Source organism: Crocodylus porosus, unplaced genomic scaffold (assembly GCF_001723895.1).
Source record: "Crocodylus porosus isolate Cpor-Errol unplaced genomic scaffold, CroPor_comp1, whole genome shotgun sequence".
Taxonomy (NCBI): Eukaryota; Metazoa; Chordata; order Crocodylia; family Crocodylidae; genus Crocodylus; species Crocodylus porosus.
This window is the reverse complement of record NW_017728935.1, coordinates 550896-571924: the sequence shown is the minus strand read 5'-3', so window position 1 is coordinate 571924 and position 21029 is coordinate 550896. Positions and strand designations below refer to the sequence as shown.

Sequence of the window (21029 nt, the reverse complement as noted above, 5' to 3'; positions counted from 1 at the left end):
GCGGGCGAGGGTTTCCCGCCACGTGCTGGCAACGGCCCGCACTGCTGGAGAGAGGGAGACGTGTGTTATCTCCCTCTGTAGAGATAACATAGTGAGGTATCTATAGATATAGGTATAGATATTTCTCTCTCTCGATATATGGGTCTGTATACATACATAGGTATAGATACCTATGCACACACCCACCTGTGCCTCGCCTGCCCCGTCCCACCGGACTTCAGAGAGAGGAGGACAGCCAGCCCTTCTTTGTGGGCTCTATAGGATCGAAAAAAGGAGGGGAACGAACCCCCATCTTCCACGAAGGATGGAGAGCTGGTTGTGCAGCGGGGGCAGGCTGCGAAGCCGGCTCGGGGCCGTATCACTGGTGAGTTTCAGGGCCCAAAACAAAGGTCTCTGGAAGCGGAGCATTTTCTGAGTATCTCAGGTTCACTCATCAAGAAACCCTGGGAAGCGTAGGCACCCTGACCGTTCACTTTTGCCGGGGGGGCGGCCCTCAGATGATGGAAAGTTTACACCTTTCTCATGACAGCCCTCTTCCCGAGCAGGGTCCCCCTGAACTCAGCATCTCCCCCAGGAACAAAGCCCGCTTTGTTGGGCACTTTCAAAAGAGAAATGCAGGCTGCGCCAGGCTGCTGTTTGGTGACCATCACCTTTGAAACTAGAGGCCTGGGAACCATGGGATTCGTGCACCTAACACTCAAGCCCAAATTGGGACTGCAGCTGGGCTTTGAAAAACCACCATCTGCCCATTATAGAGGGCTGCGTTTATCACCAGAATCAATCCCAACCCACAGGAGAGGAGGCAAGTATCCTTGTACAAGGGTCTTCAAGGCTGCAGAGCGCGTAGTTGTTGCTGTTTTCATGCCATCCTTCACATCCCATCCCAGCTTGCTTTTGGGAACAGTGAGGGGAAGCCATCCCTCTTTTGCACGTGGATCTATCGTTCTGATGCTTTCTGGGTTTGAACTGAGGTTTGGGTGTCAGGCCTGCACGAGTACGCAATGAATTTATTCCTTCCTCTTTCAGGGTTTTTTTTTTTAATCATTAAGTAAGAGGAACATGCAGGGATCAGAGCAATAGCATGAGTAATGATGGTGCATTAGCTTCAAGGATAATTTGAGAGAATTAATTTTCTGATCCTAGGTTTTAGAACACAAGACCATCTCAGAAAAAGCCTAAGATCAGAATAAAGAAGTCCATGTCTTTAGCATGTCCTTCTATTGCCTAGAGCAGGGTGGGCAAAATGTGGCCTGTGGGCTGGATGCGGCCTGCCAGGCCATCCTGTCTGGCTCACAGGGCCCCTAAAAAGTTTAAAAATTAATATTTAATCTGCCCCTGAATGCCTGTCATGCAGCCCTCAATGGCTTGCCAAAACTCAGTAAGCGGCCCTCCACCTGAAATAATTGCCCGCCCCTGACCTAGAGGCAATGAACCTCCATTTTTTGTGATTTTTCTCATACATCGTGTTATCCAAGACAGAGGTAGAGTAGTGCCGATTTAACTAATGAGGGGTCATGCTGAACAAAACAGAGGCAGGACTTACGTTATTACCTACAATGTTTGCTAAGCTTTGATGGTACATGCAGCTCTACTTCTATGACCAGTGAGGCGTCTGGGAGCTCCATTTTCTTTCCCCGGTAATATCTCCAAAAGCCTTCTATCAGAGCAGTTTAAAAAGCACCTTATAAGTTAGACAGACACCTTCAATAACCATATTATTAAAACACCATGATTGCTTACCTTGCTCTTAACACTTTGATTCTTAAAATAGAAATAACTTTTTCAAAATCTAGTTTGTTTTTCATTAGTAAGGCCATTGTTTATTTTTGCATTCATGGAATGAAACACAGACTAGTCAAGTTTTATTTTTTGTTTGTAGTCAGGTTCACCTTCAGGCCTTCCTGCTTTATCCCAATACTGGAAACACTTCAAGGTAAAGTTTAAAATCCTAGCCAAAAAACAAACAAACCTGTTTTTTCATTGCAGTTGAAAAAAATCACAGGGAATTATTTCTGCAAACTTAATTTTGTCAAACCCTGAATTTGGGGCCTAAATATATTTAATAAACATCCCTTTAACCCTCAGCTTGTTGTATTTTTTCAGACTTTACATTCACTTTAAATATATCTAATCTTATTCCATGCTTCAGAGAATCAGCTTTGGGATGGAAAGAAGGCATTAGAAAGCTAAAATAGCAAAGAGTCATTAGCATCACTCATACTTTTTTATGTATAAAAGTATTTAGGGTTTAAAAAAATTAAAAAGATCTCATCTGTCTGTCCCCAAGTTGTTGAGTCAGGCTTGCCTGCCCAAGAGGTAGATGGTCCTGGTAGCATCAGGCTATGGAGAATTTTAATTAAAATTTTCTAGCATGCGATAGGTGACAGCTGCGTATAAGGGACCAGGCACTTAAACCGGCAGATGAGCATTCTCTTGTTTTTTAGGTGATCACATGAGATCCCACACGAGTTTAAGCCCAAAGAAGTTAGCTGTGAGATCTCAAGTACTGCTGACTGACTGCAGACACAAAACTTCACAGATTTCATAGACAGAGCTGGAAGGGACCTTGTAAGGTCATCAGGTCCAGCCCCCTGCCCAAGGGGCAGGAAGTCAGAAAACTCGCTCATGCTCTAACTATATTGATCCTGTGGAATAGCATCTTTTTTAAATTGTTGGATGTATGCATTATACTGAAGAGTCTCTTCTTCTCCTACAGTCCTGAACTTATTAGGGATGAGCAAACTAGTTTGGAAAAACTTATTGCCCTGAACCACTTGTCCAAGTCTCAAACTGACCCCCAACTGAACCTGTAAGCAGTGACCCATTATCAAAAGCAGGAAGAGGAAGCCTCAAAATATAGGAATAAATGCTCTCATGATATCCTTAGACTAATGGTCTGATCAAAGGCCTGCTGCAGTCCTTGGAAAGGTTCCCATTGACTTAAGTGAACTTTAATTTTGCAGGTGTTTCAAATAAACTTTATTTAAAACACCCAGACTATTGGGAAGGCCAACATGTGCATGGAAGTCCCCCAACAGCAAGGAGCTCTTGGTCATGGGAACCAACCGAGGCCAAATATAAGAAGAAAAACTCCCCTATAATCCAGAAAGCAGCACTGCTGATATGCAGTGGTACCACAGATTTCAGAGGAGCAGAAATTCACAGCACTGGCATGCGCAGTCAGGGAGAGCTCAGGGGAGAAGGGCAATACAGAGAAGGCAGAGGTGGTTCTAGGCAGCAGTTCCCAGGAAATTCAGGGTTTTACACTCAGGGTGCAGAATGCAAAGTTCACATTTAACACATCTGTGTCCTGCAAGCCTACATCACTTCCCCTTGTAAGGGCTATTTTTGTTTATGAATCAAAGCCAGGAATGGCCTGTGATATTTCCTTATGCTTCACTTGATCATAAAAAGCAAAATAGACTGTGATTCCTGGGTTACACAGTCCACATGCACGGGGGGGTGGGGGTGTGTTCTGGTGGAAGAGGGTTGGCAATGGTGACTAATAATAATCCTGTACATTAAGGCACCTGCCATTAAATGAATGTCCTTCTCTTCTGTGCCTAGTTGAATGTTATTTCCTGAGTTCCTGCTTCTGCTGTATTATGTCACCTGCTCCAAGAGTCCTTTGCTCCAAGTTCCAGAAGAAGAGAACAAAGGAGAGATGTTGGTACGAGAGGAATGATGGCCCCTCACTCTGCAAAGTCATTACTATCCCTGGGCAAGAGCACATAAAAGCTGCTCTTCTTACAACATAGACTGCAGAAGCTTCTTCCTAAAGGGGTGTGTAATAGGAAACAGTTCTGAAGGATTCGTTGGCACATTATCTTCCCCACGTGCTCACAGAGCCGTCTGGGCATCCGAATGGAACATACTTCCAAACATCTCCTGTAGGGAAGCAACAAGACAGATTGATTAGAACGGATATTGGCACAGCAGTAACAAGTGGAAAAATCTGGCAAAGTGGTTCACATAAGACGGTATCTAGCCTCACACAGGCACTCCACCTTGTTAAGAGGCTGAAAGCATCTCCCTCCACAGACTGTCTTTCATGGTTTGGACCCTCAGCTGGTACAAAGAAAGGACTTCATTTCTGCTGAAGCCAGCGAAGCTGCATTGATCTGACTTGCATGTGAGCATGAGGGGCTGACCCAAGACCTAGTGATGGCATTTGGTTCAGGCCCAATCTCCAGATGCACCAGACTCTGGAGACCTTCATGTCTGAATTTGGACCTGAGCTGCATGGTACAGGCCCACTTCCTGTATGAACAAATAGCATAACGCAGTAGCCTGGCTGCCCACCTACTCCGGTGTCCTGTGACAACGGCCAGTATCGGGTGTTTCCAAGGAGGGTATGACCCATTTAATCCCACAGTGTGCAGTACCCATTTTGGGGCCGGGACAGGGAGGGCATTTCTACTTCTGTACTTAAGAATGAAGCTTAATAGCCTCTTTTCTTCTGTGCATGGATTAATAAAGACAGCAGACACAGAAGCATGGGATGAGGGAGCCTCTCTTCAGAGGACAGAAAGTCTTATGGCAGGAGACACTTGCTGCCATAGGCTGTTTCTGTGTAGTCTACACTGTGCCCAGAGTCACAGTCTGTTAAATAAGGCTAACATTCCCTTCTCATGCATTTTGCCAGTTTTATCTATGTACCAGTAGGTTTTAAGCTTCATGGGGTAGGGGCTTACCATAGTGAATTGGGATTACGTATTTCTACCACAACACAACAATATCAAGAAGCTACACCATATTCCAAAGGCTATTCCTGCAAAGTACTTCTAGAACTAGGTGGTCCCAGTCCCCTAGGTGTTTGCTAGGTCATAGCATTTAGCACACCTGGTCTAGTCTACCCTTGCCAGGATTTAGGATTGCCGCCTTATTTCTACAAGGGAGTAACTGTCCCCTGCTCCTGTTACTCACCTCCTCCAAATTCTTGAATTCTGCACTGCTTTCATCTGCAGACTCATCATAGATAGAGAGTTCTGTCTGAATAGGCCTCTGCAAGAAATCAACCGTCAGTGATTAGCGGATGCAGGGCTACAAGGAAGGAAAATACAACTCACCTGAGTTTCAGACCTATAAAGGTGTCATTTATGGTTTGGGAACAGAGTCACATTTGAGCACGTTATTATCAGGTGTAGGCCTGAATTAAAACAAACACCACATCCAAACACCAGTGAAGGGGATATAGAAAACAACTGTGCAGTAATAATTGGTCTGGTTTTTATTTGTCCTGAACCAATTTACGCTCTCCTTGGAATGATAAAGGACATTTACACTGACTTTATGCCCACATCAGGCAGCCAGAGGGGTATCAAGGGACACTAGTATAAAGCAGAATCTGGTCCATTGTCTTCTGGACAGTTTCCTTTTGATTAAAGCCATGTTCACTCCAGGGTGAAACTGTATTTTCCAAATTCAAGGGCTCAACCCAGGGCCCACCCTGATTACCAGCATTCCTGTAAAAATCCTTCTTCCAGTCAGCCACCAGCACCAAACAAAATCCTTCTTGGCACAGTTAAAAGCCAGTAGTTTCCTTGTCCCACATCTCCTTTGAAGGTAGCAAGTTTCACCTTCAGCAAATCTCCCAAAGACAAATAGATTTTGTGCAACAGCGATAAGGTAGGTCCTCCACAGCATCAGCTCAAGGCTGGGGCTGCAGAGGCCTTATCGATCCTAACAATGTAAATAGTGGTTGGGAGCAGTGCATTGCCAAATGCAGCTGGGTACAGTCTGGGTTGGAGAAAGGTCAGAACCTTGGGGCCCTGTTTTTAGGAAGACGAGAGGTTAAGCTGTAAGATCAGTATCAGCAGCGATCATCTAAAGCTGCACATGCCTGTCTGTCTGTCTCAGTTCAAAGGCTGAGGCCAGCACTGTGACAACTGATTGTTTCCCTTCCTCTGGAAGAAGTGCAGAATAGCTCAGGGTGGCATGGCTATGTGAATGTGGGGAGGTGAACTAGGGGGCAAATGGATAATGTCTGTGTTCTGTCTAACCTTGCAGTCAAGTGCAAGGTATTCTGTTCCCTTTCAGCGAGGGATTCTCTGCCTTACACGCAATGCAAGGGAAGAGCCTATACACGGAGAGTTACAATGCAGTATCTGATGTGCAGCAAGATCACACCCCAGAACGTCTCACAGTAACCTGCTCAGGGAGGCGTACCCTCCTCGTCCAACTAGGAGTGCTGTTTCATCCACTCCTACCCAACACTCCTGCTGAAGCTGAAATATATGGGGAGAAAGGGCACAGAGGAAAGCAGGATTTTAGTAACCCATCTTCCCTGCCTGAGCTGTGCACACACACGCAGTGGTAATACAGGCAATTTTAACTTGTTGTCATGCGATAATGTGGTCACATGACCATTGTTTCTATCTGAGTTTCTATGCAATTACCAGCCAATACCTTAATAAATAACCGATGTCACCGCTGTCTTTACAACATGTGCCACATAGCTGCCTGTGCCTTTTCTTCCCTCTCAGCAGGCCAAGCACTAGTGCATAGTGGAGCTAGTCAAGTGGAGACAGACATGTTCTGCCTCTAGTTTCTGTGGGCTGAATTCTGCCCTTGTTTGCTTCTGTTCATCCCAGTTCCTATCCAGTTATAGAGTTTCTGTTATACAGTTATCTAGTTACCCAGTTATACAGTTTCACTCCCAGTTATACCTGTATGACCCTCTTGACTCCATCAGACTTTGCCAATTATCCTTTTTTGAGTCTGGATGATACATTTTAATGTCTACCACTTAAGATAATCAATTAATTCCATCAGGTACAGCAGCAGAAGGCTGTTATTGTCCCCTGTGACTCAGTTGCTAGAGAAAGACTTGCATCTCCCACTGATGCAGTGGGTTACACTTGCATGGGTGTAACTAAGTACAGAATGCAGCCCTACAACTCTGCAGTCTCCAGGTGGCTAGTACCTCTTCTAAGATGGGAAGATGGACGACTCCTTTCATGTTGGCCAGTGCAAATAAAACAGCATCGTGGATGGTCAAGAAGATGTGACTGCGGTCTAGGCCTCCTTCTTCAAAGACTCCACCTGTGCTAATGTCATCAAATACCTGAGCTGAAGAAGGGAAAAATATATGAGCAAGGAGGAAGGTGCCACAGAAGGAGCCACTTGAAAGGGAACACAGCAGATGCTAATTTCTTGAACTGTAGCACCCTTTTGTGGATAGAGGCCTCAGAGAATGAAAATGGTCCAAAGCAGTGGGAGCACAACACACTCCTGTGGAGTGCTAGCAAGTGGTTCATGCATCACCAAGATCCCATTCTTGCTGATGGGCTTACATGGGTGTAAACGAAGGGAAGAACTTTTTTCTCTCCGCTGTGGTTGATTTCTGGGCTCAGGTTTGAAATAACGTAGCTCAATGGTCCAAGCAAGAGAAAAGGGAACTGCACTGGCATTCCTAGGAAGTTTTCAGGAGTATGTGGGAGAAAGTGCAGGAGAAGGGTCTGAGTTTCTATTATCCTGGAGTAAAAGAAGAGGAGTAGTATTTTGCAGGTGAGGCAGGTCATAAGTGCAATGGCATAAAAATGGCCAGGGAACTTAAGAGAAGAGCAAAGAAAGGTAGAGACAGAGTTTTGTTATTGCTATTGGTATAGCTATTATTCTGGGTGCAAACGGTAAGCTACTACAGCCGTATCACCCCCCTAATAAGATCTTTGTTTTAGAAGTACTGACAGTAGCCTTGCCCCCTTAGCTTTTCCGTGTCCTCAACATCAATCACACATTACTACAGACAACAATGGAGCCCAGGAAATTCGAAGTGTAAACTTGTCCCATTGTGGGCAGATAAACTTGCACATTTATAACCATAGGCCACAGCTGATGAGAACACAACTGGCTTTGAAATAAATGTTTTCAAGCAGAAAAAAACCCAGTACAAACCTCAGACAACCTAAATCCTTTCTTTTCATTTTGGCTGTGTGTAGTAAAAAGGATCTGTGAACCCTTTCTTCCTGCGACAAATAGGCTTTGTTCTCCATAGCCCTGTGCTATGAAAATAGTAAGCATGGAGCAGCATGTGATGGAAACCCCATGACTTATGAAGTCTGATCCTTGCATAGGGGGTCTGATAGTAGCATGGGTGGAGGGATATACCACAGGAAACATTCCTCTAATCACAGGAGAAGAGCTAATTGAAGAGAGAATTTTCCATCCCCTCTTTATTTGATTCTCTGCAGTCTCTCTCCATCCTTTCCCCTGATCTTAATATTTGACTTCATTGGGAAGCACATGATCAGAACCTTTGCAAAGGCTGGCCCTGTTTGCAGTTAGTGCAGTTCACAAAAATGGAAAAAAGAAATCACCACTGTGCCCATCTCTCAGATGTTGTAGGAAGCCCATAAGGAAATGTATTATGCTTGGATTCTTACCATGGACATTTGCCAAGAAAACTTTAATCCCAATCTTCTGATAGCTGGAGCACAGCTGGATGTGGAGACAAAAGAGAGAGGATTAATAAGGATGATTATACATTGGGCTTCTGCAGGACTTTTTATCTATGGCTCTGCAAATTCCCAGGAGTTGTGAATGAATAATGTCCTACAGGCTCCAGTGAGGAAGGTAAATATCTCCACCCCCACTGCAGAGGAAATGTAGGTACTGAGAACTAACCTTCCCCAGAGCTTTTGTCCCCATCAGGTCTACAAAACACACTCCACTCATATCTAGAATAATGGTGTGGAAGCTGACGTAGGGTGGTGCTGTGGTCATGGGGTCCACAGTTGGCGCAGGGATAACGCTGCAGGTACTACTCCGAAGGCTAGAGGTGCTGCCCAGCTCACTCGAAGTGTTCACTTGCCCGGCGTGGTTGGCAGGGGGGCGGAATGTAATGTAGGAGACGCTGGTGCCGTTGGCAGCCGTCTGGTTGTTGTTGGTGTCCGTCGGGGACGTGCTTTCAAAATCTTTCTGGAGCTCTTGCAAAGACAGGGTCTGCAGCAAAGCAAAGGCACAAGATCATCTCTCCTGCCTGGAGCTTGCCAGACACAAATACTCCTCCTGAACTTGGAGCATGGCTTTCAGGGCAGCAGGCTGGGCTCCAAGACCCTGGCACAGTCGTGTACCTATGGCATCTCAACACCAGCAAATCCCAAGAGAGAGATTCTTAACTCGTGCAAATCAGCATAATTTCCTTGAAGGAAACGTAGCTGCTCAGATTCATGGCAGCTGAAGATTTCTCCCCATTGCAGTTTGCAACAGGATGGATATATTTTGGGTTGCTGCCAGGTGAAGTTGGAGAGAAGCTCGCACTCACTAGAAACGCTCCATCTCAGTCAGTTTGGCTGCATTAATGGACCCTTCTCCTTGAGCTGGACTCTTGGGACACGCCCACCCTTCTTCCGGTAGTTGACACAACCCCAGTTTTTAGCAAAATATTTACTCGGTGGGTGTGTCTACACATGCCCCTGACGACGCAGTTGGTACTGCGCAGTCCTGGTGGCACATGGGTCATTTTTTACTCTGTTGCGCAGTAGTAGTGGCATCATGGTTAGTGCCCACCAATGCTACGTCACCACAGCGATAAGTTATGTCGCTGTAGCTCATTGCTACAGCAACTTAGTATCTCACGTAGATGTGCCTTGTTTCTATTTTGCTTCTTCCACCGCTTTCCTGCTCCACTGACTCCGCTGCAGTTCCTAGTTCCTTCCAAAAAGTTGCCCCTATATTTGGCAGAAGTAAGGCCTCAGCTATGGCAGATGAGCAGTAGGTGCTGGTGAGGTCATTTTGAGGGGTCAAGTCAAGACTGTAGCTAAATTAATAAGCCTGAGAAGATTAAGATCAAGATCCCTAGTCTAACCTCCCACATAACGCAGGCCAGAGAGCTCCATGCAAGTATTCCTGCATTCATATTTATTTAAGTGACTGAGCTAGAACAAGAAAACAATTTTAGAAAAATATCCATCCATCCCTTCCTCCTACTTCCAACCCTTTATCAGGCCAGATTCCTCCTGGAACACTATCGAATATCAACGGAGGTGCAGCAGGGGTACTAGGCCTGGTTTTTTATTTTTTCTGAAGTAACAAAGATCAGCTAGTTTGTCAAAGACCATCAGCATTTCAAGTTGAGAGCTTCACAATAGAAAGTGTAGTCAGAAGTAGCCCAGGGCACCTCCTTCAAAATGACATTGATCAGCAAAATCAAAATAACCCAAAATCAAAGTGACCCAATAAAAGGAAAATAGAAGAATAATTATAAAAGAGGAATAATCCTTAAAAATAATAATAATAATAAAAATCCAGCAGTAATTGCAGTATAAAGCCTGGCATGGTGTTGTTGTTGTTGTTGATGATGATAATTTACTAGAAGAGATACAAACTGGAAAAGGTATAACTAAACTGGCAACAATATACTGAGGCTCCTAAGAGTGCATTGTAGAATTAACTAATCACCTGCTATGCTGGACCACTTGCCTGTAGTTATCCCAGAGTCCTGTACTGTACAGTGCTGCAGTAGGAGACACTGGCAGCATGATTTAGCCAGGTTGTCTGAAGAGCAGCAACAAGCCAATTAATTACATTTAGATTTTTTTCCCCCTTACAGTGGCATCTTAGTATAGACGAATTCCAGCTGGAGATGATATACTGTTTTTTATCTGATCAAATTAAAAACAATACCTTTTAAGCATAGGATTTATATTGCTGTTTTAAATTACCATACTTCTGGTATAACCCCAGCATTATTTGAAAGTGTTTGGGCTCTGAGGAGCAAGCAGATTCTGACTGTCAAAATAATATTGCCAACCTTTCTTTACCCATCAGCCTCATTTATTTTTCCATTTTGATTTGGTTATTGTAAGCCAGAACAGAATTTGTAAAGCCCCCTTGGTACAAATCATGACAAGGTCTAGAGAGCCAGAGGTGTATCTTGCTGTGTTTACTTACATATATGAGGTTTAATGTCATATGGACAGAGGTGCTGGCATATGGCTTTACCTTGCAGGAACAATTGCTCAACTGTACAGTTTAGCTAGTGGTGGACAGCCACTGAATTAACAACTCTTGCTTTCAGGGGAAGGAAAATACTGTGTGGCAAGGGAAATCACTCCAAACACAGAATAATACAGGATTGCTGTCTTGCCTGGGTTTTGTTTCATCTCTGAACAACCTGTGATGGTAAGTGGCAAGATACTGTAATTGAAATAAGTAATGATATCTTCAAATGTACTTGGTGCAAAACCAAGGGATTTTAATAATCCCTTCATCAAATTATTCCAATGAAACAGGTTATATTAATGAAACATTTCATCTGCAATAAATGTGACATTTGTTAAATAATGCATGTATTTAATGAACTCATTAATAGCAACAGCAGTACCAGCAACAGTAATAAAAATAGGCAAACTTGCTGCTGTGCACGATCAGTACTTGTGACCGTGAAATTCATGCACTTCCCCGAATTCCCTAAATTGTGTTTTGTGGTTTCTTATTTTAATACCAGTCAGTTCAATTATCACACTTCTCTATTTCTTATAACTTTCTCTTGTGATCTCATGATCAATGGCACCAAGAAGAGGTTAGACACCCAGACACGTGGCTGTAGAAAGGATGTATTACCTTGTTCTTCTTGTATAAGAATTTCTGTAGCTTTGTTGGCTGGTGTACGGTTGCCTTCTCCTGCTGTTTCACATATTTCTTTCTGGCTAAGTACACTTTTCCGGGATCTACCCCTGTCTGTGGAGAAGAGGAGACAGTTAGTCAGGTTTACGTACGGGGATTAGCTGTGGAAGACCTGAATGCAAGAGCCTCACGCCTATATGCGAGTGGCATGAAGGGACCTAGTCACCACTCAGGCCAGCTCATGGTCCAGCCCAGGCTGCTGCTAAGTGCCCATAGCCATGTCTAGTTGCTGTCTTGCTCAAAGAGGACTTTGGAGACCGCAGGCAGAAAAACCCCCCCAAAACATTTTGTAGAAGGTCAGACTCTGAGAGCAGGACGCCTAGAGGCTTCTGGTCTGTCTTGACTTTGGCGCCACTCTAGCTGCTTCCCTTTCAGCAGCCTGCCTAGAGCTTGGAAGGAGCAGCATGGGGGCTGGCGTGCTGGCTGTTTTGTGGCGCCTCCACCACTAGTGTCTACCAAAAGCCAGTTCAGTTCCATGAGCACAGACCGTTCTCCTGTTATTTTTCTGCACGTGACCATGAAGTGTGGCAGGATTACATTGCATCCAGCACTTTCACCTGTGCCTGGGTGAGGTGAGCAAGGGTCCCCTGTTGGCAGCTCCTCTTACAAGACAGCATACCAGTTCAGGCAGGGAGGAGGGACCTGCAGGAATTCTTCTGGCAGTAGAGATGGTAGCCAGGATTTAGGCTTATTTCCTAGCTAAGGCCAGTGATTCTCCTTACTGGGTGCAGCTACATGAGACTCTACTGCACAGTAGCATTGGTGGGCACTAACCATGATGCAGTGCTACTGCACAGTAGCGTCTGAAAAACAGCCATGCGGGGATAATACTGCGCAGTAATGCTGGTTAGTGCGCAGTCTGCTGCTCATGTAGACATGGCCACTGAGTGTCATGAGAATAAAGGTTTCTACTCTCCAAAACTTAACATGCCATCCCCATATGTTTCCTTAGCGCAGTAAGGCATCAGAGGCTGAGCGCCACGGGCTTTGGAATAAGGCAGTAGCTTCTGTTTGTAGCAGATGTTGAATGAAGATTTCTTACCTTTGCTATAACCTTCTCCCTAAATATCTCTGAGTTGGCAAAGTACAGTGGGGAGCAGTAGGTCACGATTTTTATCCCATCAAGTTCGTGGACCTGCAACAGACATCTGAGTTCAGACTGCATGTAAGAGGCTCTTGCCTGGCTCTGGGGGTTGTTATTTTTTTGCAACTGGAGTCAATAGACGGGTGAACAGGTCTGTGGATAAAGCCTTGGATCATTTTCAGTGGATCTGTATCTATGAGAAGTACAACTGCTTGCTCTCTCTGTTTAATATGCTGCAACAGTAGTAATGACATCAACACTGTATTGACCTCTTGGGTGAGGCAGAAGGATTTCAAACAGGGCGGATAGTTGAGGATTATGAAAGTCTCCGCTGCAAGGATCAGACCTCCTGCTATGACTTCTGAAAATAACAAGCCAATAACAACTCAGGGCAGCTAGGATCTGGAACCAACTTCCAAGAGAAGTGGTGCAGGCTCCTAGCCTGGGGGTTTTTAAGAGGAAGTTAGATGAACACCTTGCTTGGGTCGTCTGGCCCCAGTACTCCTTCCTGCCATGGCAGGGGGTCGGACTAGATGATCTGCTCAGGTCCCTTCCGACCCTTGAAACTATGAAACCCCACTGAGCTAAACAAGGTGAGAAAGTAACACAGATATACAGCTCCTTATTACACCGGTCACAAGGGAATTGGGAACAAGGTAATTTTCTCTTAGAGCCTTTTAACTTCCCCACTTACCTTGTTGAAGGCTTTGGGGTTCTTATATATGTCAGTGGAGGTTACCTGACCCAGGGCAGAACCGTTACGACTAGAGGAAAAAAAAAACACAACACATATTCAATGTTGAACAGTGCTAAAAATACAGCTATGCCTGGTTCTGGATACTTTGGTCATTGTGTATTTGTGTTACAGTCCTGGGACCCTTCAGCCAAAAATCTGGGCCCTTTGCTGATGGATACTAATGAAAGAGAATTCATTCTGCAGCCAAAATTCATCCTCGCACCCGAGGCCTATGCCTTTTAAGTAGCATATAAGCCCGGTGTCAGTCCCTGCCCAGTGATGGATGCCACTCTGAGCAGTGATTCCATAGGGAAAGATCTGTGGAGATAGTTTCTTGGCAGGGCAAATACCTGCAGCATTATACCTACTCTGGAATATGCACGGGGTAACTCTGTGGACAGGAGTGGGACGCCAGGCAGTAATTAATGACTGACGTTCCTGTTTGTGCATTCCAGCAAAAGGGGAGGACACCTGCGTTTCCCCCGCGGGCACCGTTTACACATTCCTTTGAAAATCTGGTCCAAAGGTCACTTATAAAAATAACCTGAAGTGTACTTAATAACTAGAAAATATTCTGGAACTGTGCAGTCACCCTGCAATGCAGATCCCAGGGAGCACTTACAACTGAGTGTGAAAAACCACCACTAGCACAGAGAATCCCACGCCAACAGCAACTCCATAGGGCAGGCCCAGGAAGAAGGCCGACAGGAAACTCACCATCCAGACCATCTGTGGAAGGATAAGTACATGGCAAGTCACTTCTCTTTGCAACATGCAGTGGGCACTTTCATGAAGACTTATAGCGGGAGATAGGCCTGGCAAAGTCCTGAATCCAAACAACACTAAGACTTGGAGACTAAAATGATGAGAAATAAGAGCACTGGTGACTCAGGCTCATTTTTAGTTGTGGTTTGCATTCTGGAAGACTGGAAGTGTTCTCTTGCGAGTTTGTGGGATTCTGGGGCAGACACACTAGAAACTCAAGTTCCTCAGCTTCAGAACCATGTTGGTTCATTCAGTCTGAAACTTCCCGTTCTTGCTAGCACAGTTTGAAAGACTAGCCTTTTGACTAGTCAAGACAAGACCTTCATTTGAAGTCCAGGCCCTTTGCTATTATATAAGTATGCAGTGCCCCTCTTTGAAGGCCCCTGCAGACAGTCAGCATATGGAAAATATCACAGCAGAGATCCAAATATATAACAAACGCAGAAGCATCATGACAGAATCCTCATCCCTACTAATAGGCCTGATTCTGATGACAGTCAGATGAAGGTGACTCCATTGACTTCAATAGCCAAGCATCAGATTTATGATGCTACAAGTGAATGGAGACTCAGACAAATTCTTTCCTTTACTCAGAACCTTCTACTCCCCCCACGTCCAAGGATTTTTCAGGCTATACTAAATCTATACGAGGATCTTGCAGCCAGCTCAGAAGTTAAGCATCCCTGACATCATCTGGCCATATTGCATCATCATTGGAGGCTAGAAATGTTGTGACCAGTTAAAATTCCAGGAGAGATTTAGGTCAGCCATTAGCCTAATTGGAATTTGGCAAGGATAATAGGATCTACATCCGTGGTGTTATAAAAGGTGCAGAGTCATATTTCATGGCAAGAAGCATCTGGGACTTTGCTTTACTATCTCACAGGTGATACAGCTTGGATCTGTGCCTCTGAGATGGCTCTGAACTGCAAGGTGGGTTCCAATCCCTAAAGCTTTTCAGAGGGTCAGATGGATCCAAGTTTCAGGTCTCTCTTGACAAGAGGGGAAAAAAAAAGTATTTGTAAATGGGGTGAGCCAACAGGACCTGGGTGAGTCTTGGCTACAGAAAGCAGTCAAGTGTAGGCTGAGCATCATTAGGACTGTGGCCAAACCCAGCCTTCTTTGAAATACTTTTCCTGGTCAAAACTAACTTTTAGGCTCTGCCTAAAAGCAGGTTTCAAAAGGGCCAGGATGAAAAAGTGTTCGTACTGCTAAAGCTTCTTGCTGTTTGAAATGAGCTCTACCAGCTGAAGGCAGGTTTCAGCAGAGTCATGCCTGCACAGTGCTTCAGGTGAGCTAACCAGCTGAGTGACCCACCCTAATGAGCTCGCCTATAGTGTTTTGTTTCCAGATCCAGAGGCTGTGGGCCTCAAGCAGTGTGGTCTGCCTGAGGGAGCTCTCCAAGTCCAAGTCCTCTGTTAATGCGCTTTTGTTAGGTGCCATATTAAACTATTCACCCCTGCTAAAAGCATGGCCCAGCTCCTCTCCAGCTCCCATTTACACTGTTTTAGGAAGCCTGCTGATGACTCAGGCCAGCCCTTTTGGCCTTCTTGTTTGCCAATAAACTGTTCCTTTGGAATTCCACAGGTTACTGGCCCAGTTTATACACAGCCTGTCATCAATATGAGCCCTGTTCAAACAAGGTCTTTATGTCAGACATTTCCCAATTCCAGTCTCCCACACAGACCACCAGGGAGGGTCCGTGTCAACCAGTGCCTGGTATCCTTATCTTTCCTGAAGGACTCCCTTGCCCCTGGAGACACACTCTTCAGTTTCAAGTCACTACTCCCAGATATTGAGTAGGACTGCTTTGGCTAGTTCTGGGGAAACAGCCTCTAAACGTTAATTGGCATTTAAACTAGAGGAGGCAGCAATAGTAGTTCAGGCGTCTGTGTTACCCAGACTGTGTGCGAAAAGGCTCAGCTAGAGCAGACACATTGGCCATTTTGCCTGTATTTGTGATCTTCAGGAAACACTGATCAGCAACACATCGCAGACATTGTGCTGGTGGAGTGAAACCCAGCCTTTAGCAGGGGGTCAGAGTGACAGTGCCACACCATGCAAGTCCTATTGCAACCTTGGTTGGAGGGCTCAGTTCATGGCTAGGCCTCTGCTAGCCTTGCGCCCCAAGTAGGGGTGAGGTTTTCTCCTACTGAAAAACTCAGGCCGACTCCCCAGCCCTGTCTGGGGCTCCTGTTGTGGAGGACTCACACAATCCAGCTTGCTTTTCTTCCACAGGTAGAAGGGATCTGCCAGCTGCTTGAGGGAGTTTTTCAGGTTCACCGCTATCAAGGCTCCAAGCACAGACTGCAAAGGAAGAGGACAGCAGCTCAGACCCAACCACAGGAAAAGTGTAAGTGTTACGGCCCATCACCCAATAGAAAAAAGTGCTAGCCTGAATACAGTTTTGCCTTCTCTCAGGCCTGCAGCTGAGGTGCAGTGCTAAAGGTCAGCAGTGGCTGAAGCTCACCAACGTCACTCCTGAACCCGAGGCACAAGCGAATGGGTTTTATTCACCACTTCTGCCACAGGGGTAGCAGGAGATGGCATTTCCACACTTTGCTCTGCAGTGGTTTGGTTTATGTAGGCTTTGTGCAATATGCTGCCTGGGAAGGGGCCATCTTTTTGTTCTGTGTTTGTAGACCACCAGCATTTTGGGGTGGCGGTGGCTGATCCACAAATACAACTGATAGCTGAATGTGGCTGCTAGCTGGTTTGTAATAAGTGGCAACAGTTTGTCCAGCACTGGATAGTAGGCCTCCCAAGGCACGAGAAAAGGCAATTGGTCCAGTATTTCCTCTGGATTGGATTTAATATCATAGACTAGATTAGGCCCAGTGTCCTCATGAGGGATTCAGTGGTCTCATGGTATGACCCAGACCTCTTTCATTGTTCCAGTCCCATCATTTCACTACTCCTGAATTTCAAGTTTCCACAAGCTTAGACAAATCTCAAAAAAATCCCCCCCGCACGTCTGCTGGGTTTTCCCCTAAACTTACCATATGCTCTTGACACTTGTTCCAGGTTCACTCAGTAAAACTTTGAGGAAAACCTCCAATACAAGGTGCATTTCATGGGGGATGTTTAATAGAACTGCATACAGCTGTGTGATAGCTCTTACCTTAATGCTCATTCATAGTGAGCAGGAAGGCTTATGGGATTTGGCTAGAAACAGTTGATTTGCAAAATAAAGGATGCCAGAATAAGAGGCTTAGCCGTACCCCACTGTGTCCCACAGGGGTGAAAGGTTGTGTTCCCTGCCATAGCCCTTCAGGTCATGTGTACTTACCTTTGGAAGGGGATAGAGGTAAGTCCCCAAAGACAGCATGGTTACCATAACCACCAGTGCCACAAAGAAACTTGCCACCTGTGGATAGAAAAGCAGTCAGAGGGCACTCAGGTCCTCTGAACCTTGTCACCCCTTGAACTGAGGGCCAGGGGCAGCAACTACGTATCTAGTGGCTCCAGCAAGGGCCAGGGTTCTTGCCACTTCCTCTTCCTGTCCCTCCAAGTATTTGAGTGCTATGGCCTCGCCAAGCACTTGCCCACCTGGTAGGTGTCCACCTACACTCAGCATGTGAGCAACAGTGCATCTAAACAATAGGGAAGTCTCCTGGATTAGCAGCTCCAGAGACTGAGGCTCTTTCCTCAGCCTGTGCACCCACGGCAGTCCATGGGAGCTGTTGATCCCGGAGGCTTTCAAGCCTGTCAGGTCTTTGCCTTTAGGACCCCTTCCATAGCCTTTAGTGTTTTGTCCCTCTCTCATGCCCACCAACAGGACCCCTAGCCATGGTAGTGTGTAACAGGGTGCCTTCGCATCAGGTCTTCAGCAGCTGTCCTGCTTCTGGGGTAACCACCCACTTCGCTCGCCTGCCATGCCTTGATGGAAAAAATATGAGAGTTGTTACTAAGGCTGGAGGCTACCCATTACTTGCCCTGCTGACAGGGGCTTAATACCTGCTCAGACTGCCCCTACACAGGTCCCATGCCTCACAGATGTTACTTCTCCAGGTTATGGCCATAGCTAACTGGGCACACAGTTACAGCTCTTTTCTACAGCCCCAGAGGGCCACTCATATGCTACCCCTCTCTCACCAGGGTCCCACTCACTCCACTGGCTCTCACCCAGCCTCTTTTATACTGCCCTCTCTCAGATGCCACACTCATGCCACCCAGCTTTGGGCTTAGCTGTCCTCGGTCAGCCCTGGCACAGTCTATTGGGCATCTCCCACTACCCTCACCCGAGTATTGACTGAGCAATTGTACAACTGTAGGCCTATTTCACTCCTAGCACCCCGCATCGTGCCACTATGCCTCCACTAGGCCTCCTTGCTCTCCCCACTCACAGGGGTGCTCTGCTCGTCACTTCTTTCACACAGGGTCTCTCTACTCATTGCCTCTTTCACATGGGGTCTGGCTCATACCCCCAGGCTTTCCTCTGCCACCTGGGTGCAGCCCCAGGTCCCTCCTCCAGCCTGAGGTCTGCCTCAGGGTTCCTTAACCAAGCCCTGGACTCCCCCTGCTTGCTAAAACACCACCAGGGATGTGGGACCAGGGTTGAGGCACCCCACCCTACCTTTCACCAGGGAAGTAGCTGGCTTGGCATTTCCTGGGGGCTCTCATGCCACTAGGAGCCCCACCAGACCACCCTTCCCCAACAGGGTGCAGTTTTATATCTTACCTGGGACAAGGGCTTACCTCCTCCCCATAGTCCCCACCCTTACCTCCCAACTCAAGCTGGAACAGCCTCTCAGCCTGATGTTTCCTCCTTCCTTTCTACAGCAAACTGAGCCCAGTTTGTATCCCTGGGTCCAAAATGGCTGCACCCATCAGGCACCTGGCTGCTACCTGTTTTCTGCCCTTAAAGTGGCAGATGCCAAATGTGCCTTGCCACATAATGCTTCTTGTAAGGTTAGTGCTTAACACTGGGAAAATAGTTTGAGCACCAACGCATTCACCTCACCTAAAGGTCACCAGACAGTCATCAGACAGTAACATGATCCAGTGAGTGAGAGGCTCAGGCTGGATTCCAAGTATCGATGCACAGAGCAACAGCTTTGCATATGCTACCTGTCCTATGAGCTATCAAGGTCCTTGGGAAAATACCAGGACCAAAGTTCACTCTGAGCTCCAGTGGTGTAAATCTGGAGTGACTTCATTCAAGCCAAATGAGGTAGTTTAGATTAGCTGCAGTGGAGTCAGCAAATCTGGCGCTGAGTCTCATCAGAGGATTGGCTCCAGCTACTTGCATTCAGGTAGCAGCCCTTACTGCCCTTCATACAAACTGCTGCCACAGCCGCCATCATGGTGGGGCAGTCACAGTTACTAGCGAAGAGAAAGCATTCACCTGAGATTTTCCTCCAGCTCCATCCACAGCTAAGGTTACTGACAGAGCACAGCAGATCACATGGATTTTGAAAAAGGATCCAAAGAAGTTGCTGCAGCCCAGGGCAAGCATCTCCTGTGGAGATAAGGGGAATAGGCTTGTTCAGGAGGGACAAAGCATCATCTTCTTGCCCTCTCAATCAGCTCCATCTGGCAGCACTTTTACAGGACAGGGAGAAATAAGTCACACAGGGTTCCCTTCCACCTCTTACGTGGGTTGCATTCTCTCTGCAGAGATCTGCCACCCTGTCCCATTTCTGCCTTTTCCCCCAGGCTCTTTCCTGCCCCAGGATTGCTCCTGCCAATCCCAGGGTTATCCTAGATTTTCTGAGTCACATCTTCCTGTGTATGGGAAGAGGGCAGATCGGGGGATTTCTCTTGATCGGCATGCAAATTGTTAATAAGGCTTTGTTTGCAGCAGGCAAGGAAAGGAAAAATGTGGCATGCCTGGCTGTTACTGAAAACCAACATTGTGCTTCTGAATACAAGGGAGGATCGTTTTTTGTCCTGCTTCCTGTAGTGTCCAGGCAGTCTCCAAGGAATCCAGGACTCTCAGCTGGAGCAGCCACAGGCCTTCCCTCATTACATTCCAAAGAAATGAAAAAAACTTCCTACATCAGTCTTAAGGGACAGAGCCTTGGCTCGTGGAAGTAGAGGTAACTACTGACTTCTGTGGAGACACACTGCTTTTCACCTGCTGTGGGCCTGGCCCTGAGGAGGCAATTCTAACATCAGAAATGGTCCAGGAGTGCAAATGTGAAAGGTGTCCAGGAGCTGCTGATCCTGGCTCTGTTCTCACGATCCCTGATTATGCAGTGGTGCACTGCAGCTAACTTCAGTCTGACTGCCTGTGTACACCATCATATGTGAGAGCAGACTTGGTCTCAGTAACACTCCCGTCATTCAAATAGTGGGTCATTTCTGGTTTACAGCAGTGTAGACCCTCACAGTGGTGGTCCAACTATGCTACATGTATGTGGAGAGAGAATGAAATGGGAAGCAATCATGTAAGAAAACCAGGGTTGGAATGTGGGAAAGGATGTAGACAGAAACCTAGCATAACTGGAGCATGGTTTATTCAGCCCACTCAATCCAGGTGAAACCCAGGTTTCATCTTTGATTTCTTTTCTCTGAACACACATCAGTTTCAATGAACTGAGGAACTAGCTATAACCTTGACTAAACTTTTCCCATTCCACAGGGAAGACATTATGATGCATAGGTCAGCATTTTCACCAGTTCCCATTGGCATGTGGGGCATGTCCACACTGCACAATTCAGCCCTGTGTAGACATACCTGAGCTAGTTTGGGTCCTGGACACAGCATAGCAGTATTAACCCGGTGCTGTGCCTGGGCTGAGGTACCCTGCAACTGAGCCAGGAGTGAAAAAAGGAAGAGTGAGGGAAAATTGGGGAGCGAGTGGGATGGTG

The 21029-nt window shown here is 46.3% G+C and overlaps 1 protein-coding gene across 2 annotated transcripts in view; it reads right to left on the bottom strand.

The window, feature by feature from the left end:
* Positions 1 to 1793: 1793 nt before the first annotated feature.
* Positions 1794 to 21029, bottom strand: part of SLC26A9 (solute carrier family 26 member 9) — a 38367-nt gene continuing 19131 nt past the window's right edge. For both annotated transcript variants that reach the window (XM_019546542.1, XM_019546543.1), the window contains exons 10-21: positions 19561 to 19674; positions 17503 to 17580; positions 16425 to 16520; positions 14071 to 14177; positions 13407 to 13476; positions 12671 to 12763; positions 11566 to 11682; positions 8626 to 8943; positions 8385 to 8439; positions 6926 to 7071; positions 4927 to 5004; positions 1794 to 3888 (exon numbers count right to left, since the gene is read on the bottom strand). In XM_019546542.1, coding sequence (XP_019402087.1) covers positions 3841 to 3888; positions 4927 to 5004; positions 6926 to 7071; positions 8385 to 8439; positions 8626 to 8943; positions 11566 to 11682; positions 12671 to 12763; positions 13407 to 13476; positions 14071 to 14177; positions 16425 to 16520; positions 17503 to 17580; positions 19561 to 19674 — 1320 coding nt within the window. In that variant the 3' untranslated portion in view covers positions 1794 to 3840. The remainder of the gene's footprint in view (positions 3889 to 4926; positions 5005 to 6925; positions 7072 to 8384; positions 8440 to 8625; positions 8944 to 11565; positions 11683 to 12670; positions 12764 to 13406; positions 13477 to 14070; positions 14178 to 16424; positions 16521 to 17502; positions 17581 to 19560; positions 19675 to 21029) is intronic.